This window comes from Lycorma delicatula, chromosome 4 (assembly GCF_047948215.1).
Source record: "Lycorma delicatula isolate Av1 chromosome 4, ASM4794821v1, whole genome shotgun sequence".
Classification (NCBI taxonomy): domain Eukaryota; kingdom Metazoa; phylum Arthropoda; class Insecta; order Hemiptera; family Fulgoridae; genus Lycorma; species Lycorma delicatula.
The window spans coordinates 3575572-3598225 of NC_134458.1; the positions used below are offsets into that span (position 1 = coordinate 3575572).

Below are 22654 nucleotides of genomic sequence, written 5' to 3' on the forward strand. Positions count from 1 at the left end.
TTCTTCAATACAACTTAAACAGCTGTCGGAGGTCTACCAGTTGGTCTCGATTAGTTCGCAAGACGGGAAAAAGCTGATTTCACGTTGTGCAACGATCCAAATATAGCATTAGTTGCTGGTGGGCAGAGGGGTTTGCGAGGCTGACAGCAATACCACCGTTATCGAAGTCTGATGCCTTGCCAGTAATTCGTTCCCGCAGTGCCTGGCTAGAGACTTCGACAGCGCTGTAGTTTAGTTGCTAAATCTCTCCGAACCGTTCATTCGATGCTTTCGAACATTGCCTGAATGGTTTAATGGTGGAGGTAGGTAGACAGTCTGCAGAAATCGTCTTGGTTAGAGGCTTTATTCTAAAAATCCAGAGTGGAGCAGAACGGTGAATGACCGCCGCGTTCACGCTCTCTATAAAACGATGGCCGGGACGGGATTCACCGGGCTGAATCAAGGTGACGCCCATATTTTTAACAGAGGTGAGTCCGCCAACTATATTTATGTAACATTCTTGAAACCTAAGGGACCAAGAGTTAACCATGAATTGGAAGTCCTGGAGGACGAGACGCTATCAGATCCCAATCCGATTCTGTGTGATAGCAGTACTCTCAATAGGGGGTAGTAGAAGGCCCCTAGTCCTGTAGACAGTCAAGAGGTTTTGGCTTCCTTCCAGGGCAAATTCCTGGTGCATCTCGGCGATATCGAGCTCACTAAACCTGAGAGTATCAGGAAGTTTGTGCTTTTCAGGAAGGAGGGGAGGGAAGTCGAAACTCCCCTTCTAAGCCAAACAGTATCCTTTAGGCTGATCTGCTTGCTCAATTACCTCAGTAAGCTTTTCGAGAGGGTGTTGGTTAACAGGCTCAACCAAGAACTGGAGGCAACTGACAGTCTTAATATTCTCCAGTTTGGCTTTCGTAAGGGCAGATCAACTGTAGATGCCATATCTAGGGTCATGCCTAACATCTGGGAGGCCAGTTCAGGCTCAAGACATACGTGTTTGATTTTGGCAGTGATCCTGTTTGATGTGAAAAACACATTGAATAGTGCATTGTGGGGCAAATACTTTTAGGTAATGAAAAAGAAAAATGAATTTGAGAAAAGAAAATGCAATACTGATGTGTTTAATTATGATAGTATCATAAAAAAATTGTATCAAAAAATGATAGTATCTATTTTAAAAAAGAAATGAATAATAGACTTAAAACAGAATTACCAAATATCCTGTGGCCGGAAATAAATTCCTTCCATCTATAACATGGCCAGAAATAAACTCCATCTCATCATCTTTTAATGAAAAACTTATAAGTCTTTCTCCTGATTTGATTTTTTCTTGCATCCGGTATGAAGTCACATACCAATCTTCTGAATGTTCCCAGCAAATAAGGGGAGCAATCATTGGAGTTCCTCTGGATACAGGCAAAGGTACTTCAGGATACAGGTTAGAAAAGATTGGATTCAGTCCGACAGTAAAAAGTCTGTGAAAATAATCGACAAAATGATCTTTAATTGAAATATCTCCTTAAATTGACTACTTTTTCATAAATAAGCTGGTTATTGCAAATAATTAGGTCAAAATAATTTACTCTATTGAAATAAAATGAAGATTTACATACAGAAACCATTCTGTTTTCAATTCAGTATATATAGAATAAAGCATAATGATAGACTCGATTTCATAACTCTGTATTGCAAATTATCAACTAATGACAAATGTGAAGTAAATTACATCTGATAATACTCACTATAAAGTTTACAGATACAATTTGTAAATGTTCAATGTGGGCCCCCTCCTGCTGCACGGCACACATCTAAGGAGTAGCTGAACTCATCCCACATGCGAGGAAGCATATCTTATGTTACTGAGTTCGCTGATATATGGTTCTGCAGGTGAGCCAGATGTGTAGTATAGGTGATATATAAACTGCATCTTTCACAAACCCCCACAAGATAAAGAGACATGTAGTGAGATCAGGTGATCTTGGAGGCCAGAACTGAAGAGCCAGGTCTTCATTTCTGATGTATCCTATCCATAGTTGAGGTAGAGATTCATTCAGATAGTGACGAACATCTAGGTACCAATGGGGCAGAGCTCTGTCCTGTTGAAAATAAAGTCTTGTAAATCTTCATTTAGTTGAGGGAAAAGCCATTTTTCCAGCATGTCCTGATATGTATCTCAGTAACCATGAGTTCCACAAAAAAGAATGGTCCATAAATCTTCGTTTGCGATAGGGTGCAAAATAGATTAACCTTGGGGGAGTCTCTCTCATATTGCAGTGAATCATGGAGATTTTGTAGACCTCATATACAAACATTGTGTTTATTCACTTTTCTATTGTGATGGAATCTCACTTCATCGCTAAAAATTAAACACAGAAGAAAAGTGTCACCCTCAATGTTTTCAAGCATTGATCACAAAATTCAATACGCTTTAGTTTGTCACCTTCGTGAAGAACCTGTAAAAGTTGTAAGTGGTATGGCTTGGTAAATAATGCCTTAAAACACACCAGCCATTTGGTTGACATATTCCAAGTTCTCTGCTTGCTCTATGGGTTGACTTTCTTGGGCTTCGTACAAAACTTTCTTGAATTCGTCTCATGTTCTCCTCTGCCACACATGTTCAGCTTGTGCTCCTGCCTTTAAAGAGACCTCCTATATGTTGAAACTGGTGAAGCCAACGATATATGCTCTTCCTTGTTGGAGAGTCAATGTTAAATCAAAGATGAAATGCACACTGGACTGCAGTTGCTGACTGAGATTTGCCGTACTCATGAACACAGAAAACCTTGTGTTACACTATAGCCTTCTTACTCAAACTGACACGTAATGACGGCACAAGCACTCTAGCAGTTATTTATGTGACTACATGTGCTTTAGTGATGTTATTTAGAACTTTCGAACCTACTCTCTCAACTACTATGTAAATCAGTCAGATGCAACGTATAGTTCAGGAAATATAACGTTATTAAATTGAGTTAATAACTTAGGATTGCCCTATTTAATAGACAACATGCATGCATGAACATTTGGTCAACTTCCCTGATAGTAGGTTGCGCTTCTCTAAAGACCTTACCCTGTTTCACACAGCTGGTAGTTAGTAAGCTGTCAGCACCTTTTTACAAGCAGTAATTACTGTTCACAATGAATTAATTGAAAATTTAAAAAAAATCTTTAGTAATAAAACAATAGTTAAAAATTTTCTACAAAATCTGTTTCAAACTTTACATATTATTTTCACTTGAACATTTTTTTGAAATTCTCAAACAAAAGTTTCTAGAGAAGTTGTGGCATGTACACTTCTGTTACATTGTAGCAAAAGTTGTTATATATACTGATTTTTCCTTTTTTAATTTGTTGGTTTAAATGTATCCTAATATATTAAATTAAAAACATCTGAAACGGGGGAAGAGCCTCTATAAATATCTATGTTAAAATGTAACATAAACTGAATTTTAAGATTAAGATGTGAATTTTCATGTAAATATTACAGAACCTTAGCCATTCAAGAAGTGAGTTTTTAAATAGTGAAAGTTTTACAGTCAGTTGAATATTTTCTTAGGAAAACCTGGACAAATAAACAAAATGTAACCTTTTTATATTCATGAAATGACAAATAACTTTCTTTAAAATAAGATTTTAAATGGTCATAAGCAATTTTCATAAACTACTTGTTGGGAAGATTTAATTTGAACACGTGAGTTACATAGATCATATGATGCATTAATTTTATATCTGTAAGATTAAAGGAATGATAACAAATAAAGTGACTAGCAGGCTGCAAAGGTGACAAAACTTACTTTCCAAGGTTAGAAAAGAGAAATGATACATCAACATTCCCTTTTTGAGTAAGAAAAGTATTGATACAATCTTTTCCAAGAGATCGTCTTAAGATTGCCTGCAACAAAGCATGAGGGGCAATCTCAATAGTTATTGCACTCTTTGGAATGTGCCGACAACCTTCTTCAAATAAGACTGGACTTAACAAGTTGTTGGTGTGGTATTCAGCTGAAGATGTTTGAGCTATGGGCAAATTCCAGTCTGACTCTTTTACACTTGTACTGACCCATTTATTGGACCTAGGACTTGGCTTTGGTATAACCTGAAAATAACAATAAATTATTTTTTTGATTGAATTATTTTACTTTAGAAAGTTCATGCATTAAAATAAAATTTTTTTTTGTCTGTCAGTAAACCTTGCTTTTGGTTTATATATATATATATATATATATATATATATATATATAAACGATAATTGTAAAAAACAAACACCATACACAGTAATAGAGAAAAAAATCTAATAAATTACCAATTGTTAACTTTCGTGGAATCCCGCATCATCTACTGGTAATTTATTCGATTTTTCTCTATTACTGTGTATGATTTTGTTTTTTACAATTATTACTTTCTCATTAATTGGTATAGTGGTAAGTATGTTATGAAATATTTCAATTTTCAGAAACAAATAAAAGTTTACACTTTAATAAATTACAATTCAATTAAACAGTGACTTGTAGCAAAAATTAAATTCTAACTGTTTAAAAATAATAAATAAAATTGATAAAAATTTAAATATATATAAGATATGACAACAATGAGCTCCATTTTCTCAACACAGCAAAAATATTTACGATCAGCCTGTACTAGTGGTCGGCAAACCGCGGCTCGCGAGCCGCATCCGGCTCTTTGACTATATAATGAATTGTTTTATAAGTGCATCCGAAGAGGTTTTTCGAGATTTTAAGAATAAAGCAGACATTTTTAAAAAAATGCGAGAGATACCTTTGTCTGCTAAAACAGTGAAAGATAGAACAGTAAAAATGTCTGCAAACACAACAAACCGACAAATTGAAGATCTGAAATCGGCCTCAACTCTTTCAATAGCAGTTGACGAGTCTTGTGATATAAATGATACAGCGCAAGTTTCTCTTTTTGTGCGATTTATCTCCACTACAGGCCCTAAAGAGGAACTTTTGGGATTATTGCCACTCAAAGGACAAACGCGTGGAGTAGATATAGCAAATGTTGTAATTGAGTGCTTCGAAAAACATCAAATTCCATTAGAAAAAATTGTCTCGATTTCAACAGACGGAGCGAAAAGTATGACAGGTGCAAGAAATGGGTTTATCGCTATTTTGAAAGAAAAAGGTAATCACGAGATACTTACTTACCACTGTATTATTCATCAGGAAGTACTATGTGCGCAGAAATTTCCTGAAGAAATTTGCAAGGTAATGGAATTGGTGATTAAGATTATCAACTCCACTGTAGCTTAAGTTCTTTACCATTGCCAATTTAAAGAATTTATAATTGAGGTAGAGAGTAGGTATACAGATCTTCTGCTGCATAACAAGGTTCGTTGGTTATCGAGAGGAAACGTTTTAAAACGTCTCGCTTCACTGTTTACTGAAATAAAAGCATTTCTTCTTGAGAAGAGTGTTCACTATGCAGAGCTAACAAACGGTCTGTGGATCCAGAAATTTAATTTCACGGTGGATGCTACTTCTCATCTAAATCAGCTTAATCGTACGTTACAGGGAAAAGGAAACACAATTTTTTCGATGTTAGAAGATTTAATTTCATTCGAAAACAAATTGTCGCTTTTTGCCGAAGATTTTGAAAGAGAAACTCTAATTCGCTTTCCACGCCTATTGAAATATTGTCAAGAAAATAATTCTAATATTGATATTTGCTATTTCAGAACAACACTGTTAAATATGAAGGAAGCTTTTCTCAGCAGGTTCAAAGACTTTAGAAACAGCAAAGCGACGTTAGCCTTTGTTAAAAAAAACCTCTGAATGCCACGGTAACAGAAATAAATTTTTCGCCCTTTAATATTGATATTGGCAGCTTTGAAATGCAGTTGCCGGATTTAAAAAAATAAAGAATTGTGAAGCTCAAAATTCGAGCATCTTTGTACCGATTTAGAGCTACTGGAGAAAAATAAATGTGAATTAAGTTTACAGTACAAGTGGACTGCTTTGAAAGATCTGGAGAGGCAAGATATGTTTATTTTTAACACCTGGAATAGTATTCCTGACTCGTATGATCGACTGAAGAAACTAGCGTTTGCTGTTCTTTCCTTATTTAGGTCTACATATTTATGCGAACAATAATTTTAAAGCGTGAACTTTATCAAGAGTAAATTAAGAAATCAAGCCACCGGGTTGGTCTAGTGGTGAACGCGTCTTCCCAAATCAGCTGATTTGGAAGTCGAGAGTTCCAGCGTTCAAGTCCTAGTAAAGGCAGTTATTTTTACACGGATTTGAATAATAGATCGTGGATACCGGTGTTCTTTGGCGGTTGGGTTTCAATTAACCACATGGCTTATCGATGAAAACTTGGAATCGTGACTAAAATTAAAAACAACAACGTACAAAGCTGACTTACCATTACTTTCCAAGGAAATGCAAGGCCATTGTTCACATTAGTGGAGTATTTGTAGTTTTTTTAAGGATACCTTTTATATTATTTAACTTGTTATATTTTTAAATAAATATTATCTTTATATAAATATGATACCAAGTTTTATTTAATGTACCGTTAGTTAAACTAAGACATATTTAGCAAAGGCAAGCTTGAGAGTGTACTTTTGATCCTAATTATTTCCATAAAAATGTCTCTACTAAAGCAAAGTTTAAGTTTAAAAAAATGGCTCTGTCAACTTCAATTTTGTATTGTTTATATTTGGTTCTTTTGGATGACGAGTTTGCCGACCACTGGCCTATACCTTTCTAGCTAGTCAGGATATGTGAGATTTTGTGATAAATAAGCGAGGGATTTCTCATTTATATATATACTACAGATAAACATGAATTTACACACACACACACACACACACACACACACACACACACACACACACACACACACACACACACACACACACACACACACACACACACACACACACACACACACACACACACACACACACACACACACACACACACACACACACACACACACACACTCATTGTACCAGACTGGAGAACTGAATGAGGAAGTGTGCAGTGATTTGCCAAAAAAGATCTGCCTGAAATAATCAAAACTGAAGTTTTCATTTTCCAAACTGTTTTAAAAATATTTCCCATTCAGTGTTACTTTTCTTTTAAAATCTGAAAGTTTTTTTTAAAAGTTCCAGTTTCTATGATTTATGACCGTCCTCTACTGTGTTCAGTGTTGCATGCCTTTTCCAGATTTCTTGCTATGAATTTAATGGCAGAAAGGCTCCTGGAATAGACGGAATAACTGTAGAATTACTGCGCAGTGCAGCTGAGGAAGCGATTGAGAGATTATACAAACTGGTGTGTAATATTTATGAAAAAGGGGAATTTCCGTCAGACTTCAAAAAAAGTGTTATAGTCATGATACCAAAGAAAGCAGGGGCATATAAATGTGAAGAATACAGAGCAATTAGTTTAACTAGTCATGCATCAAAAATCTTAACTTGAATTCTATACAGAAGAATTGTGAGGAGAGTGGAAGAAGTGTTAGGAGAAGACCAATTTGGTTTCAGGAAAAGTATAGGAACAAGGGAAGCAATTTTAGGCCTCAGATTAATAGTAGAAGGAAGATTAAAGAAAAACAAACCAACATACTTGGCGTTTATAGACCTAGAAAAGGCATTCGATAACGTATTTAAAAAAAATTAGGGTTCAAATACAGAGATAGAAGAACAATTGCTAACATGTACAGGAACCAAACAGCAACAGTAACAATTGAAGAACATAAGAAAGAAGCCGTAATAAGAAAGGGAGTCCGACAAGGATGTTCCCTATCTCCGTTACTTTTTAATTTTTACATGGAACTAGCAGTTAATGATGTTAAAGAACAATTTAGATTCGGAGTAACAGTACAAGGTGAAAAGATAAAGATGCTACGATTTGCTGATGATATAGTAATTCTAGCCGAGAGTAAAAAGGATTTAGAAGAAACAATGAACGGCATAGATGAAGTCCTACGCAAGAACTATCGCATGAAAATAAACAAGAACAAAACAAAAGTAATGAAATGTAGTAGAAATAACAAAGATGGACCACTGAATGTGAAAATAGGAGGAGAAAAGATTATGGAGGTAGAAGAATTTTGTTATTTGGGAAGTAGAATTACTAAAGATGGACGAAGCAGGAATGATATAAAATGCCGAATAGCACAAGCTAAACGAGCCTTCAGTAAGAAATATAATTTGTTTACATCAAAAACTAATTTAAATGTCAGGAAAAGATTTTTGAAAGTGTATGTTTGGAGTGTCGCTTTATATGGAAGTGAAACTTGGACAATCGGAGTATCTGAGAAGAAAAGATTAGAAGCTTTTGAAATGTGGTGCTATAGAAGAATGTTAAAAATCAGACGGGTGGATAAAGTGACAAATGAAGAGGTATTGCGGCAAATAGATGAAGAAAGAAGCATTTGGAAAAATATATTTAAAAGAAGAGACAGACTTATAGGCCACATACTGAGGCATCCTGGAATAGTCGCTTTAATATTGGAAGGATAGGTAGAAGGAAAAAATTGTGTAGGCAGGCCACGTTTGGAATATGTAAAACAAATTGTTAGGGATGTAGGATGTAGAGGGTATACTGAAATGAAACGACTAGCACTAGATAGGGAATCTTGGAGAGCTGCATCAAACCAGTCAAATGACTGAAGACAAAAAAAAAAAAAAGAATTTAATGGGTAAGTCTTTTTACTCAGTTACTTTATTAAATGGCATATTTTTTTATTTTTCATAAATAGATGTTGGAAAAAACACCATACTTGTAATTTTTCTTCTCGATTCATTCAAATTTGAAACCTAATTTAATAATTTATTCTCTCAAAGATATAACAGCCAAAGTTAGAAACTTCTAAAACCTTAAAAAATGAAAATAAATACTAATCTCGGCGTCTATAATCTATCAAAAATTAAAATGTTAGCAAGATTAACTTCAGTTTAATCTGAGAAATTATTTTTTCTTTCCATAATATTTCACTTGATTTTTGGAAAATCAAGTAGAATTCAAAATTCCATTTGGTTTTTGACTCCTTTGTAAAAATATTTTGATGTTTACTCTCTAGATTACATTTTATAGAAAAAAAGTTAAGTAAAAATTAAATTGCTTACTGTGATGCTTAGAGAAAGATTTTTAAATTACAGAGTTCGACGTCCTTTAAGTCTGAAATGCAATTCTAGATATTGGGAAATTTAAAAAATTCTAAAACAGTACAAATTTATACTCGGTGTTTTGAAGAAAAAAATAATCTCTAAATAATGAAAGCCAGGCAGGTGAAGGTGCTCAATTTCAGAAATGTTAACAGCAAGAGGTATAATAATTTTGGGGGGTTGATCTCATGATTTTGAAATTAAGCAAGTTAGTTTCATATAAAAATAATCAATTTCATAAACTTTTGGATCAAGAAAATTGATTTTAAAGATACTGAAAGAAAAAACCTATGATCTAGGTGAAAATGTCTTTTCAATTTTTCTCTTTTATTAAAATGTAATAAAATTTAAATACTGTTTATACTAATATGTAAAAGAATAAGCTTATAAATAAATAAATAGAAAATTAAGAAATGGAAATAAGCCAAATAAAAAATATGTATGCAATAGGATCCCTAAGGTTATCGTGCTGGAAGCATAATTATTGAAAAACAACTGTAACATATCACTATATTTATTGTTACTCTACATTATAATTTAATATAAAGAATTAAATTAAATTACAATATAAAAAAAATTATAATTATTACTCTAATTTCAGAACCTTATATCTTTTTACCTTTCCTCAGAAAAGAGTAGTAACATATATAAATATATAGGTCAACAGATTAATACTTTAATGTATTTGATTAATATTATTTATCATAATAATATTAAGTGAATAAGGAAAATAATTCTATAATGGACAATTTGCACGACAGTATCAGCATATAATGTAACAAAATAACGAGAAGAAAAAATTATCTACATTTTTATTTCTCATTCCTCTATATCAAATTAAATTTAATATCCAAATCAAATTAAATTTTATGAAAATTCTTTATTTAAAAAAAAATAATAATAATTGTTTTGTGTAATTTTTTTTGGCTCAATCTCTATAGCTGTTTGTGTTTTCCTACCTGGGTTCTATCTGTTTTTTAATGGCAAAAATCCAAACAGATCATCATCATCATCATTATCATCGTCTAAATACCAAGATATAAGAATTCTGGAGTATAGATTAACAAAAACAGATATTTCACTTTATCACATCACCAGAAAAGAAAAAAACAGCCACTAAAAATACTGCATCAAGGGGTGGTGTACATAAGCACTATGGAATTTTAAAGGGACCCTGCTAAAGAGAAAATAAACTGATAAGGGTGTAAAAATTAGTCACTGAACTGAGAACCATTCAATGAATCAAGATAAAAATGAGACTGAACTCAAACATGAGAGAGAAACGTGGAAAAAATGAAAACATGGAAATCGAACTAAATGTTCAGTTTTCATGAACCAAGAATAATTTGTACGGTTATCGTGAATGCAAGAAAAACAATATCCATAAAACTACATATTGTAAGACTAAGTAGGTAATAAACTGACAGAGAAATTTTGGCAAATATTTTATTCACATTAAAATAGTTATTAGATGTTATCTAAGGCTTCAGTCTATTCAGAAAGGTATATAAACTTTTTTAATGTTATTGGTGATAATGATATTGGTGATATACCCTTAATTTTTGAAATTTGACAGTTTTAAGTGAGAATCAGGCTAAATTGAAATCAACCCACAAATTTCACAAAAACAGATAAGCTGTTTAGGAGAAATTAATAGACAGAATTTCCTTACATACTTTACATATACATTATACGTACATTATAAAGTATAAGGCTGCTATACATGAGGAAGAGTCTGAGGGAGTGGCCAGGCAACTCCCTCACACTTAAACCCAATAGAAAATTTTTGGGCAACAGTCAAAAAACAATCCAAAAATCAACTTTACCACAAAAATTACATCATTAAAGTAATAAGATCAGTATGGTTTTATGATGAAGTAAAAAAAATCTGTAGACTCTTGTTGAATTGATGTTAAATCGTGTACTTTAAGCGACTAAGAATAAAGAAATTATATTAATTACTAGATATTCACAAATTGTACATACAGATTTTCCTTATATATGTATATACTACTTGTGAAAATAATGGAAAAAGTTCATTATAAACATACGTACTAAAAGGCTTTGTTTGTGAGTTACGACTGTTGAAATATTTTGCTTGAATTTCAGCTACCCTGGTGAAATGAAGACATACTGAAATTGCTATGGCGTTAATTAAGGGACAGAATCAGTTATTTCTTATGGTTTTTGAAACCATAAATCGAAAGTTCTGAGAAATCGAATAAAATAGATTCCAGAACAGTATCTGCAGTAGTTTTTGATAAATCTGGCATGAAATCAAAAAATTGAGGTAAAAACCCCTGTTTTTTATGTTTGACGTACAATAACTTTGTTAAATTGTTGACAAACACATAAAACTTTTAAACAAAACTTGTAGAGAATTTAACTGTGAACAAAATGGTGTAAGATAAGTTGAATAAAACAAAGAAAACTTAGAAAAATTCGAATTTTATTTAAAAACAGTACACTAGACCAAAGTGCATTAAACGTTCCAGTTAATAATAAATGTTTAAAAAATGAGCCCGCCATTTTCAACACATTTCTTACCCTTCTGTACTGCTTTTTTTTCTCTTTTTAGTTCTTCAGGGCTTTAAGTTGCTTAGCTGCATCCATAATGCGGATAGTTAATTCTTCACGAGAATGTATGTTTGTTTTGTATACAATATTTTTCATCCATCTCCAGATGCAAAATTTGAAACTGTTAGATCAGGCAACCTTAGTGTGCTGGAATGTGGCCCTCCACGACCGATTTATTTCTCAGGGAAATGATGATTTAAGTCAGTGGAAACGGCTCAAATGGTGCGCCATTATGTTGGATGGCGCAAGTCCCCATACTTTGCGTCTCAGCGCTAGAGGAACATCTTCAAGCAGCTGTGGCAATTCTTCTTGAAGAAAGCGCAAGTAGACCTCACTATTTAACCGGCCAGGTAATATGAACGGTCCAAACAACTGATTGTGATTAAAGCCGCACCATACATTGACGGTAAATCAGTGTTAAAAATTGCCTTCCACCTTTACATGAGGATTTTTCTGCCCATGCTTGTTTATTGTATAAGTTGTTGACGCCATCTCGAGTGAAATTTGCCTCGTCGGTAAACAAAACATACTTGTAGATTTGTCGGTTTGTATCCACCAGTTGCAGAACTCCAAGCGAAGCGGACCGTCTCTCCTGGATGCAGATGTTAATTGGCTGATTTTGATAGAGATAAAAATTGCTTTGTTTAAGAGTCCTCCAAACCATCAAATGCGAAACTCCGATCCACTTAGAAAGGTGTACTGACGCATGGTCTGCGCTGTTCTGCATCGATAATAATTTCATCAATAACAGTATCGTTATACGTAATGTACCTTACAAAATTATTTAAACACTAACACAGCAGCGCGCATTGTTGATCAATTGTTGTTATTTTATTACCGACTTTGAAATAATACATTTTTCAAATAATTTGTTGTATTTCTGTCATTAATAACAAATCATTATTTAAGTAATTTTTATTTTACAATTGTTGGGTAATTTTTGACATTACCAAAAAAGAATTTGGTTTTTGTTTACATTAAGTAGGTACTTTTCTGAGAAATTTAGTAATATAGTGTTAGTAAATAAAATTCGAAGTTTACTAACTTTTCTTTGTTTTATTCAACTTATCTTAGACCAATTTATTTAAAACTAGCAGACCTGGCAATGCTTCGCCATTGCTAGATTTGAGTATATATATATATATATATATATATATATATATTATATGAACACAAATAAAAGTTTGATAAAACATTAAAAAACTGAACATTACGGAACTTCACAAATTTTATCCGTTCCCTTTTTCCCATTTTCGCATCTTCCCTTTTTTCCTTTCTTCCTATTTCTCTCTTTCCATTTTTCGCAAAATTATTTCTTTTCACGTAACTAATATATATTCTGAATATGAGCCAAATCCGACCACAAATGAAATTTTTTCCAAATATCTCAACCCCAGCGCCATCTAGCGGATCAAATTTTTGTAGAGGTATTTCTTTCCATGTAACACATATTCTGAATATGAGCCCAATCGGACCATAAATACAATTTTTCAAAATATCTCGACCCTAGTGCCACCTAGCGGATCCAAACTAATTCAGAAACCTTCGTGAGCGTGCGTACAACTTACCAAAGTTTCATCGCAATCGGATGAATGGTATCGGAATGCATACGGGACAAACAAACTAAACATTCATTTTTATGTATATATAAGATTACATTTTCTACAAGTTTTGTTTAAAATTTTTATGTGTGTTACTCATTTAACGAAGTTATTGTACGTCAAATATTAAAAAAACTGGGTTTTTTTTACCTACTTTATTGGTTTTCACCCCAGATTTATCAAAAAATACTGCAGATACGGTTCTGGAATCTATTTTATTCGATTTTTCAGGTCAAAAACCATAAGAAATCACCAATTCTGCCTCTTAATTAATGCCCTAAAAATTTCAGTACGACCTCATTTCTTCGGGGTAGCTAAAATCCGAGCGAAATCTTTCACTAGTCGTAACTCGCCAACGAAACATATGTATAACAGGACATTTGTTTATATAAACTTTTTCGATTATTTTTACGAGTAGAATAGGTTATGAAAGTCCCAGGAGAACATCGTGATACAATCTGTATATACTCGTGTGTGTGTATAAATAAACAAAATTATTTTATTTCAAACCTAAAAAAGTGTATTTTCCGACAAAACGTTTTCGTGTTTACCCCGTTTTTCTTAAAGCCTAAATGAGATAGAATTCTGGGACCACTTTAATTCAATTTCTTAGATCATAAACAATAAGGAAGCACCAAACGTACCCCTCTGTTAGTACCACAAGAATTTTAGTATGGTTTAATTTCACAGTGGGAGCAGAAAGCAGGGTAAATGTTTAGAGTTTCAGCTCTCGAACGAACCTTTTTCTGACCTTTGTTTATAATAGTTCCTCATACTCGTGTGTTAAAGAAAAATCTGTATATGTAAGTAGAAAATCTGACTTAGTTTAATTGTGAATCGGCTAAGTCGAAATCAACCTACAAATTCTATTAAAAACAGATTAAGCTATTTAGGAAAAATAAATAAATTTTCCTTATAAATATATATATATATATATATATATATATATATATATATATATACTTTTTTCTTTTTTTAAAAAGTGATTTTTTATTTATTTACAGTTTTTAATTGTGCTTTTGGTTATGTAATATTATTAAAGACTGATTTGCAGTAAAGTACTCTACAGTTTGGGTGAAAAGTCCCTTTACATGTAAATAGCATAGTACAGTTACATATGTAGACAAACATTGTTAAGAATATAAAAAAAAAACATTATATTTCAACGTTTATGTCTGGTTAACATTTACATTTATCGTGAGTAACATTGTTACAAAGGTTCAACGTTCATTTATTGGTACGGCTAAATGAACTGTTCATTTAGCCGTACGCGAACATTCACAGCAAAATATGGTAGAGCGCCGTCTTGTTGAAGTGTAACGATGTCAGCTATTCCTTTTGCCATTAATTCTGGAAGCAACTACGAATTAATCATGTGAAGACAGCTGTGCTAGTTCACAGAACCATCAAAGAAATGTGGTCCAAGCAGATGGTCTGCCGTTATTCCTGTCTAAATCATAACATGCAGCAGATTGTCTTTTCCTCAAAAAAAGACGTTACGATTTCGTGAGCTACGATAAATCGCACACTCGTCAGAGAACATAATGTTTTTTGATAATTTGCATGTAGGAAGGTTAAGAGCAGTATTTCACATGCATGCACACGTTCCAAGTTACGATCACTCAACTCATTCACTGAGGTTGGCCGAAAACATGGAACATTTAAGTCTTTCTGCATGTGGTCTCGCATAGTCAATCGTGGGATGCTTAATTCTGCAGATCGCTTACGGGTTGACTTCAATGGCGATCGTTCAACTGATTCCAACACAGCAACACAAGTTTTAGTGCGAGTCTTAGGCCTTCCGCTACGTGGTACATCGAGAACACTTCCCGTCGCAAAGGTTTTCTTCTCTCTTGCGAATAACGTTGGTCGTGATGGCGGCGGTTTTTCAAACTGCTCAGCGAAGTCCGTCAAAATATCTGTCATTGTGTTTTTTGTGTTCTGACGTTCGTGAACCCACACAGAAGCCACGAAACGCTCCTCAACAGTGAAAGCACTTGCATCTGCCATGGTTTAATTCGAGACTGTCCGACACTAACCAAAGTGACATGCGCAGGACTCAGCTTATGACGGGAAATAATAATAAAGAGACAATCTGCCCAACAATATTAAAAAATATACCGTTTTTTGTATTGTTTTGTATTCATAGCAATGTTTATTTGCATGGCTAATTGTACTATGCTATTAACATGTAAAGGGACTTTTCGCCCACACAGTACATATATATATATATATATATATATATATATATGTATACATATATAGTACACATGAATGACCATCAGTCATACAGCTAAAAACTTGGTTACCATACCTGCTTCAGATACTTAAGAAGTTTAGGTCCAGCTTTGGCAATGTGCTTACTATGGTATGGAATATTTGATACCTTAACTTCTCTGGCAAAAATTCCTTCAGACTGTAGTTGAGACACAAATTTTTTAATTTCCTCTACTGGACCAGAGATTGTAGAACTGTCTGGGCCATTATGGCATGCGACTTCCACTTCAGAAGGAAGACGCATTTTTACCATATTATACCCAAGTCCTGAAAAATAACCATTTAAATGAAATCAGATAACTTTATAAAGTGAAAACTTTTAGCATAACATTATTTTATATATTTTAAGTTAATTCTAGTCCAAGTTAATAGATTAGTAACTAACTTTGATTCTAGACTAATATTAGAAATTAATATTAAAATGATGAACCAGCAGCCTTAGCCATGATAATACACCAGTTTTCATTCACACTGAAATTAAGTAACAACAGATTCAATTGGAAAACTACTGTAACCATTTATAAGATATGTACTGTTGGCATCCTCTAACAGTTTGGCATCTAGAAGAGAAGATTGCCATAAGTGTTTTTTCAAATCTTCTCTGTTTATAACTGAAGGGAAAACCAGGAAAAAACAATGTAAAATAAGAACGATGGTAACTACATCAGATTATAGTTTATTAATGTAAATAACATATTACTTAAATTTAAATAAATAAAAAAATTTTAAATAAATAATTTAAATTTTAAATAAAAATAGTAAATGGAAAAAATATTTTTATAAATAATCTAGCAAGTAATTCAGATGATTATATTCCAGCTTGTGAGAACTTTTGTTACTTTCACATTGTCAGTCCATTTATTTGAAAATTCACGATTAAAAATACCAATAAGAGCTTTGTAAACTTAAAAAATATGTATTTGAACACTAAATACAGTTTAATTGAGTGAAAAAACAATAATAAAATCATATTTAACTATGATTAGATGCAGTTGTACTGTTTTGACAAAGTTCACATTGATATTTAAAGAGAATAAACTTGAAGTGTTTTTAAATAAATTAACTGTTAATGTTATAAAATAAAGTGCACAGAGCTTCTATTTCTGAGAAGTCTTTGTAATATAGTTTTGATTGTTTATAAAAAAATATTTATTTAGAAATAAATATCCACTGATCTCCTAGCAGAATCTTGGCCTTTCATCTACAGGTCCTGGGTTCGAATCCTGGTCAGGCATGGCATTTTTTGTATACTACAAATTTCCATATTCATATTCCCAAGTACAAACTTCCTTATAAGGTTCTGTGGTGAATTAATTCATCAGGCAAAAAAAAGTATATACATAAAGATTTCTTCATACATACCTGGAAATATTGAAACTTTATGGTAGATTAAACTGTGAAAATTATTTTTCTCTTAATTATAACAATGAGCTTCAATGAAGTTTATGATTTTCAGTAATTTAAATGATTAATTAAAATGGCCAAATAAATAAACTTGCATTGTTCATTCATTTGTATTATTTTTAATACAAGTGCGTATTATTTTTATTCAGTCAGGTGGAAAGGAATCACTTTAATTTAAATTAATTCCTGTGCATTATGTCAACTATGAGTATTCCTTGCTCACTTCACTCACTCTGACAAATGAAACATGGAAATTCTTTTGTGCTGTCTAACTGGAAGAGATGGATGTGGTGAATTCTATAGAATTATACAGTATTGTATAAAATGTGAAATAAGTAAATCGATTATTCATTCCATAAAATAAAACCACCATAACACTTTAACGGTCACAGAATTAGTTAATTAAAAAATATTAATGAATTTAAAATAATAGCAAAATTTTGATTTAAAATTAATTTTTTTTTAACTGAAAACAGTTGGTTTTAAGAAGTTATTTGAATTTAAATTTCAAATGGCATATTAAGTTGGAATAATAGAAGCAGGAATCTTAATTTTAATATTTTTCCTTCTTTTTCATTATTATACACATAAATTATGATAATGTGTTTTTTTGATAAGAAATAAATGCAAGACTGTTTGAATGAGTATTGTTGGCATAAAGGGAAAAATACTGTACGATATATTCTCTACTTTTGATCTCATTCGTATCATGTGACCATATTAACACCTGATCACTGCAAATGCTGGATTAGAAGAGAATAAGTAAATTCTACTTTTAAGAAATTTCTTTGAAATTACCTTTGAAATGTTTCTTTTTTAATCATTGTTTATTTTGTTTTGTCAAACATAATTTTCTCAAAATTAATCATCCTGTGCTATTTTTAGTTTTTTTTTTAAAATTAATTTGCTATTGTTTTGTAGTTTTAAAAAGTGTCCTGTCTTCTCTTTATATTTTCTTTTTACTTTTGTAAAGAGGGGTATTTTATTTCCAGCAGAAGTTTTTCAAGGTCAGTTATTTTTAATTTAATCTTAATATTTTTTAATATTTTATAAACTTATTTCTTTTTAATCTCATTATCAGGTTATTATTTAATTTCATTTTGATTTGCATCATTAAGAATTTTATTTTAGTTTTAATTTCTACATTTCCTTAGTATTCAGTATCTTAAATGTCAGTGAGGATAAATAATGACTTCATTATTTCTATTGCAGATCAATTCTCAGGGTGATATATTTTTTAAACAATTTCTTTCTCACCCTCCTTTCCTACTTTTGTCCTGTTTTTTTTTGTTTATGCATTTCCGAAACCTAAGGTTTGTCATGTTTTGTTTTCTAATACCTCTTCCTTTCTTTCTTTTTTTGTGTAACTTGGAATTCCCTTTCAGTGTACAGTATGAGTTCTCTACTTAAAATGTTTCATCCTTTTATGCTCTGAGGGACTGAAGGTTTTGCTGTTTTTTATTTATATGTTTAAAGATAGATAGAATATATATTATAATTAATTTGTGTGTGTATATATATATATATATATAAAATCGATGGGTGAAGGCTTACTCATAAAAATTCAACATAACAAAATTAAAATAAACAAATTATGTTATTTTATTTTATTTAAATTATTTAAAAAAATCACGACTACTATTTGTGTACAGAAACAGCTGTTGTGATTTACAAATTGATTTTACAAAAATCAAATAACATATTTTGTTTGTTTTCTTTTTGTTTTTGATATTTATATTTGTATAGAATACATAATACACATACAAAGCATATGCTTCTAGTATGTTGTATGCAAAATTTCTGTTTTTAATAAAGCATAAACAATTGTTGGATTATAAGTACTGGGACAGTTAAAAGTTTGGTGGCTTTAAGCAGTTTGAAGTCATTTTTTTAATTTGTTCTTCAGTTATATGGAAGCTTCCTGCATTTTTTTTTTACTTTTGGGTACTAATTACTAAAATTTTTTAATTGATTTTTCTGGAGATAAATTCTTTTATGTATTTAAAATTTAGTGGAATCTTACTTGAAACAGCACTCCTTTTAAAGTAGGTATACTCATAAAGTAGGTATTACTAAATAAGTAATAAAACTATATTGTCAATTTCCTTTATTTTCTTATGGGTTAATTTTGTTTCTCTTTTTTTCTTTCTTAACCACTTTTGATTTATTTTTCAACCAAAACTATACCAAAAATTTATTTTTATTTGTTTTTTAACTGAATATTATACTCTAGGTAATATTGATTTGTGATGACCTATTATTTATTTTTTTATTATGTTACAATCTTACAAATTCCTAATTTCCTGCTGTATAACTTACAATAACAATTTTAATTAAATATTAATTTTAACAATCTTACCTATAGCAGCCATAGCTCCTTTAATAAATTTTGTTTCAAGAGATGCCAAACCTCTATAATATGCAGAAAGTATCACTTGTTCAGCAGTAAAACAACCATCGGCATAAGCACACCCCAACTCTCCAACTGAATGTCCAATGATACGATCAGGCTCAATAGCGATAGCTTTCAAGATATCAACAAGACCTACCTGTTATATTAGAAACAGGGAATAGACTTAGAAGTTAAATCAAATGCAGAGAGAATATTGGAGTCAAACTTATGCAAACAAAAGGGAGATTTAAATCATAGGCAATCGTTAGTAAATATATATGTGAATTTCTGTGGATGTTCACTCTAACTTGTCCAACACATTATCTTGCCTATCAGAAATACTGCATTTATCATAACAGTTGAAAAAAATGTCAAATAGAATTCTAAAGATATTAACATAACATTTTGACATGACTCCAATACATCAGCCAACTTATTATTTTTAATGTCCACATTTATCTTTATATATATATATATATATATATATATATATATATATATATATATATATGCATTTTATACATTTTTTGCAAGAAACACTCATTGTTTAACCATCAACTTTAAAGTAGATGGTTCAAAATTAACATAATATGTAATCGATTATTATTACTGTTATGTTTGTAGAACATTAAAGTAATTCAAAAATATAATTTCATAAAATATAGATTGTTAACTGAGTAACAATAATATTTAAAATAATGTTAATAAAAATGTGTAAACAATATTATTACTTAATCAGTCATCAGTAAGTGCAATGAGTATACCAAATTAAAAAAGAAAGAAAAGTAGAAATAAAGTTTGGCATTAACTGTTCAAGGATTTCACAATCAACAAGAAAACAAAAATTAAAAGATTAGTAAAATCTAAAAATTATTTTGGAGTTTAAAATAGATTAGAAGATAAATAATTAATTACTTATAAAAATTGGTTATTAATAACTATTGTTTAATCTACAACACTGTAGTGTAATAAAATACCAGTCAGAATACAGTAGTTATTTATACACCTGAGTAACAAACCTGTACTGCTGCTATTCCTATGAATGAATGAAGTATATTATCGAATATTTTGGGATCTTGATCTGTAATAACTTTTATTAGATCGACGCCTTTAGGTTTAAGCAAATCATGGGATTTTTGAATTGAAGCAGCAAAAATTGGTATTTCCATAAGAGCTAATGCCATTCCTGGCCACTGCGAACCCATACCAGAAAACACGAACCATACTTCACGTTTATTTCCTGCGTAGTACTGTGAACAATATGACAATCTTTGTAACAATAATTTTGAAAATAAATAAAAACAATATATTCTCTAAGTCAATTACTTTCTAGTTTGAAGTATTTAATAATAAATTATATAAACAATGCCACTGAACTAAACAGATAACATGACATAGTGAGTGTGAGTAATTGCTAATCACCTTTGTGCAGCTACAACAACGTATGCAGCAGAGAGTGGCTGCAGATCTGCAGAAGTACACTGCATTGAAAATCCTGAAAAGTTAAGTTAATGGAGGCAGTGATACTATCATTAAGCTTATCCTACAGGCTATTTGTAATGGAAATAACTGATAAAATATAATCCACAAAAACTGTGTACAGAAGGAAAAACAACTCAGGGAGAAGAAAAATGAATAGGAAAAGCTATAAAAACAACTTGTTCTACAGTTTCAAGATATACCATAAACAATCTGAACCAGACATAAAACTCAGTTAATAGAGAAATAGTAATGGCAAAAACAAAAAAAAAAAAAAAACATTGGTTTGTGTGGAACTACATTTCGCACGAGATTTGAGCGTGACAACGTCTTGCAAAGACCGACAATGTAAATCGACCCCAAAGAGCTGAAGGCATACTAGACGATTATCAATAAACTTCGTCATAAACAGAACCTTATAGCAAACTTAAGGAGTTCGATAAAATACACAATAGCGAAATCATAAATTTACAATTTTTATTTACAAATTGTTTTTATTCCACACAACACAAATATACTGTAGAAATTTAATAATAAATCAGGCTTTTGTTGAAAAATTACTGAACTGGGACAGAGATAGTGTTTTTTAAACGGAAGTAACATATTCACTTCCGCAATTTTATATAATCACTATCAATAAGCAAATAGAAGGGTTTTTAATCTTGTGATCATCGGAAGTGGGTACTTTTCAAAAAAAGAAAAGAAGCAGTATCGGGAACAAATACTATTATATATATATATATATATAATGAAAAATTGTTATAAAATCTCGAAATTTCTTTTATAATGTTTAAGCCCTAGAATACATAAAACGCCAACCGGATATTCTGAAGAACTCTAAACTGAAAGAAAGCTATTTGACCTTCAATACTTTTCTTAAATTTTAATTTCTGGTGCTAAACACATTTGAAAAAATTTACTTTTTTCGTAAAAAAAATTTTTTTAAATGTTATCAAAATCTTACAAACTTTTTTTTAAGATGTTGATTTTAATATTTAGTATTTTCATAGAATGTATTCTGATAATTTTTTTTAAAAATCGTTTACGGGAACTAAAAAATAAGTTTGATTGTTTAATTAGCTAATGAAAAACGTTAATATTCCATTTTTCATTTCATTTAATAATAATAATAATAATTAATATTAATAATTTTTGCAAGTTTAAATTGAATGATTTATTCAAAAATAATTATGAACAATTTCTTATAGAAATAAACTTTAATCAAATCAATGTTGATAAAATGTCAATTTAAAACGATGAAATTGAAATCATAAATCAAATTCATGAAATTGCTGTTTTTGAAAAGCCCGCCAAAACCTGCTTGACATGATAGTATATTCATTCCATTGCACGACGGTTCGGCTCGGCTCAGGCGGAACGGGACAATTTTTTGTGCGTGCTGCGGCGTTCATCGATTTATAAGACGTTGTCACGTCAAAAAACCGTGAAAACTCAGTGCAATTTCAGGATTATTTTGGTTAGTATTTTGTTAAGGGTTGATTAACTGATGGATTATTACTTGTTCTAGGATTATGTAACAGTCTATGATAGAAAAGTATCAAACAATACAAATGATAGAAAATAAGTTCAAACAGCAGTAGTTATAACAACCATATTTAAAACAAATTAGAAAAATGAAATTATAAGGAAGAACAAATATTTGAAAGTTTAGCATTGTAAATAATATACTAAGCTTTTGACCTCATGCTGCTGTACAGCATGAAGTGATTACCAATTTAGAAAAATTATGTTTATATAATTATACTCTAACATTTTTGCATCAGTCATTTGGTTTTG

At 31.3% G+C, this 22654-nt stretch overlaps 1 protein-coding gene across 1 annotated transcript in view; it reads right to left on the minus strand.

Moving 5' to 3' along the window:
* The window catches only part of FASN3 (Fatty acid synthase 3), a 280712-nt gene that overhangs the window by 182789 nt on the left and 75269 nt on the right, over positions 1 to 22654 (minus strand). The window contains exons 10-14 of the mRNA XM_075362162.1: positions 20398 to 20628; positions 19346 to 19535; positions 15620 to 15849; positions 3783 to 4084; positions 1202 to 1463 (exon numbers count right to left, since the gene is read on the minus strand). Of these exons, the coding sequence (XP_075218277.1) occupies positions 1202 to 1463; positions 3783 to 4084; positions 15620 to 15849; positions 19346 to 19535; positions 20398 to 20628 (1215 nt within the window). The remainder of the gene's footprint in view (positions 1 to 1201; positions 1464 to 3782; positions 4085 to 15619; positions 15850 to 19345; positions 19536 to 20397; positions 20629 to 22654) is intronic.